Source organism: Echinococcus granulosus (genome assembly GCF_000524195.1).
Source record: "Echinococcus granulosus chromosome Unknown EG_S00100, whole genome shotgun sequence".
Lineage (NCBI taxonomy): Eukaryota > Metazoa > Platyhelminthes > Cestoda > Cyclophyllidea > Taeniidae > Echinococcus > Echinococcus granulosus.
The window spans coordinates 260,299-263,267 of record NW_020170480.1 but is presented as its reverse complement, the minus strand read 5'-3'; the positions used below and the strand labels follow the sequence as shown (position 1 = coordinate 263,267).

Below are 2,969 nucleotides of genomic sequence, written 5' to 3'. Positions count from 1 at the left end.
TTTACCGGTCTGTCCAACCTCCTCAAGTTCTGTTGCATTTACTCTGCCATACCGTTGACGGAATACATCCATCTACCATGTCGCTCGTTGCACTTCCTTCCCACGTGTGTTCCAATAATTTACTTGACATTCAAGTGAAACCTCGAATTGTGGGCCTATCAATAGAATGAGCCCGTTTAATGGATTGCAAACATGTATTTCGGTACAGCCCTTTGGAACACTTATGGGCACGCTTCAGCCTTCAGCTAACACTTGGAAAGTGGGATCAGTGCACAAACACTTGTAAGTGCGTCTGAATCATCTTAGGACAGTCTGATTTACTTCGGCATGGTGCTGAAAACTTGGTAAAGCTGTATGCTTCCACTGATTTTGCTTTGATTTGGGAGTGAAAAAATGTGCTCAGACCCTGCTGCTTGTATTGATACGATTTGGAATGGTTCGTCATTTTTTGCAGCAAGTATTTCTGTCCCCATTGTTAAGAAAAACATTAGCTTTAGGCTTTTAAAAGTGACTAAAGCTGTGAAGTTTTTCGCGAATTCTTTCTGCAGGATCGTTGTAAAGTAGCAGTAGTACAACATGCCATCCAGAAAACTCACCCAGAAATGGATGCATCACACTCAAGGTAATAATTTGTTTTTAAGCAATAAGACTTGCATGTCAGTGTTAGTTAAAATAAGCTAAGAGTGAGGTATCAAGAACAATCCATGAGCGATTTAGCATTTCGTTTTCACACACATTGATTGGGAAAGTCTTGGTTCCAAATGCCGCTTATGAATGGACGCACGTGAGCATGCAAGCTTCCAACCAAAGCAATATTCTATATCTAGAAGAATGTGTTTACCTATCGTATGCGTATTTGTGCAAGGTTGCGTGCCCCTTAAGCACGATAAAGTAGTCCGTCTTCTACAGTACCACTATAGTCGTCCAAGTGTGCTTCGCAAGTCGGAATGAAAAGTGGCAAGAATAACTATGTTTAAAGGTCACATGTCGTATTTCTCTCCTTCGTTTGGTCGCTTTTCCAATCCTTTGATGGTCCGTGTTACTAGGAGCTGGGTTTGCTTGGGATTTTATGCTGTCGTGTTTATGGAAATTGGTAATAATTGTTCAGTCTTTACTTAACCATAGTCTGACGTTTGCAATCTTCTCCGCGCAGGTTTTCTTGGCTATGTAGGACTTTCACAGGCGTTATATCCTTGCCTTACCGATTTTCGTGACACCTTTGCGGTCATGAAGAGGGCTTACTTTGTCCGTTTGTAACCCAAACGCTCTGCTCAAACATACATGTATTAAAGGAACTGATATGAATAGAGGAGTGTGTTATTGTCTAGTTGTATTTGTTGACTTGTCACCAAGATGCCGAAAAACGCCTTTCATTGAAGTGCCTATTACGCTACACCAGGCATTACCCGTCTAGAAGGTGTAGTTAGGCAAAACGATCAAAACCATGTAAGTGAGGCCATGAGCCCTTCACTTTGAGCTTATTTGCCACAAAAATGGTCAGACTGAATCATAGAAAATTTTAAATGAACGAAAATTGCATAGCTGCCCATAACGGTGCCACCTAGGATGTCATGGTCTCTTTTGCCCTCATGAGGCCTCTTAAAGGTTGAGTTTTAGCTTAGTGTCAAATGCGACTACAAACACAAGCGTTGTTTTGTTTAATGGCATAGATGTTTTTTTATCTGTCAGGTACAATTATAATGGATCGTGACACTACAAATGCCGCGTGACAACTGCTGGCCGTCTTTTATCCATTGCATACTTTGCGATGCAAATAAAGTTGCAGGAGGTGGGGAAAGGTGGAGGGGAAGTACATGTTGTTGAACTGTTTGACTAGAATGAGAAGCGCCCTTAATGGAAATGGTATCTCTCCTCAATGAAGTGTAACATTGCGAATCGGTCAAGATGGGTGGCGGTGTGAACGAGTAATCGACTGGCGGTGTTGACAATGTTTTCATTGTTCTTCTGAATGTATGAGTTATTTTGAAAAGAAAGTGCCATATGTCGATCCGAGATGAGGCACGTTTAAATGTAAAGGAGGAGAGAGGAGAGGTCTCCAGCTTGTATGTATCCACTGGATTTGCGAAAGAGAAAGGTGTTTTACTAGTTTGTTCACCTGGATTACTGCCAACACTCTTCACGAGGTACTTCTGTACCTCCGATTTCAACCCGCATTCTAGCGTTTTGCATGAAGAGAGTGATAATGCGATGACTTGCTGACTGCTGGAAGTAGTCGAGTGCCTAGCCCCCACACTAACCTTTATACCCATTTACCCACCCAAACGGCCAATGCTTGTGTAATTAACGTCTGCACTATGCTGTCCACGTGAAAAGCTAAGAGAGTGGGTTTTTTGGAAAACGTCTATTTAAATCTGCAAATATTTGTTAAGGGATGTGCGGAAAAATTATTTGATAACCTCAGGGGCAGTAGAAAATTAGCTAAATGTTTTTTGCTTGACCATTGCTGATTTTTGGATGGAATTTAGTCTCTGTAGGAATTAAAAAAGGAGAAGTTATGGAAAAACGACAATAATACAGAAGAACTGAACTGCAAGAGGCATTAAAACCTTTGGATAGGTAAAGCAGACAAATTACGGTGATCAGAAAGGGCGGTGTACCATAGCCTTGAGGATGGAATACTTAGATGAGTAGCTATGAGGGAGGGCAACGGACAGGATGCAGTGGAAGAGGTTGCTGAGAGGAGCGGTATTGAGAAATGATAGTTAGGGGGATTTGAGACTAATAGGATTACAATCGGACAGAACGGTGGCTGAATGCTGGATGGGACCGAAGCGGAATAGAGCGGTGGCTGATCCCAGATAAAGGAGATGAAAGTGGCAACATGCAATGCGAGTTCAATGATCAAATCAGCTAATTTTACATTTAAGAAAGAAGTTAAAAGAGGCTTACCCACCACTTATGGTGGGTGCCACAGTGTCAACTGCAAAACGTGCTTTACTTCCCCTCTT

The 2,969-nt window shown here is 42.0% G+C and overlaps 1 protein-coding gene across 1 annotated transcript; it reads left to right on the top strand. All coding sequences in view use genetic code 11, as the record gives it.

The window, feature by feature from the left end:
- Positions 1–2,654: 2,654 nt before the first annotated feature.
- EGR_08253 (hypothetical protein) lies at positions 2,655–2,875 on the top strand (the record flags this gene model as incomplete). The annotated part of the gene is made up of 2 exons (XM_024497502.1): positions 2,655–2,706; positions 2,763–2,875. The coding sequence occupies 2 exons, from the start codon at positions 2,655–2,657 to the stop codon at positions 2,873–2,875; spliced, it is 165 nt and encodes a 54-aa protein (XP_024348097.1).
- Positions 2,876–2,969: the final 94 nt, after the last annotated feature.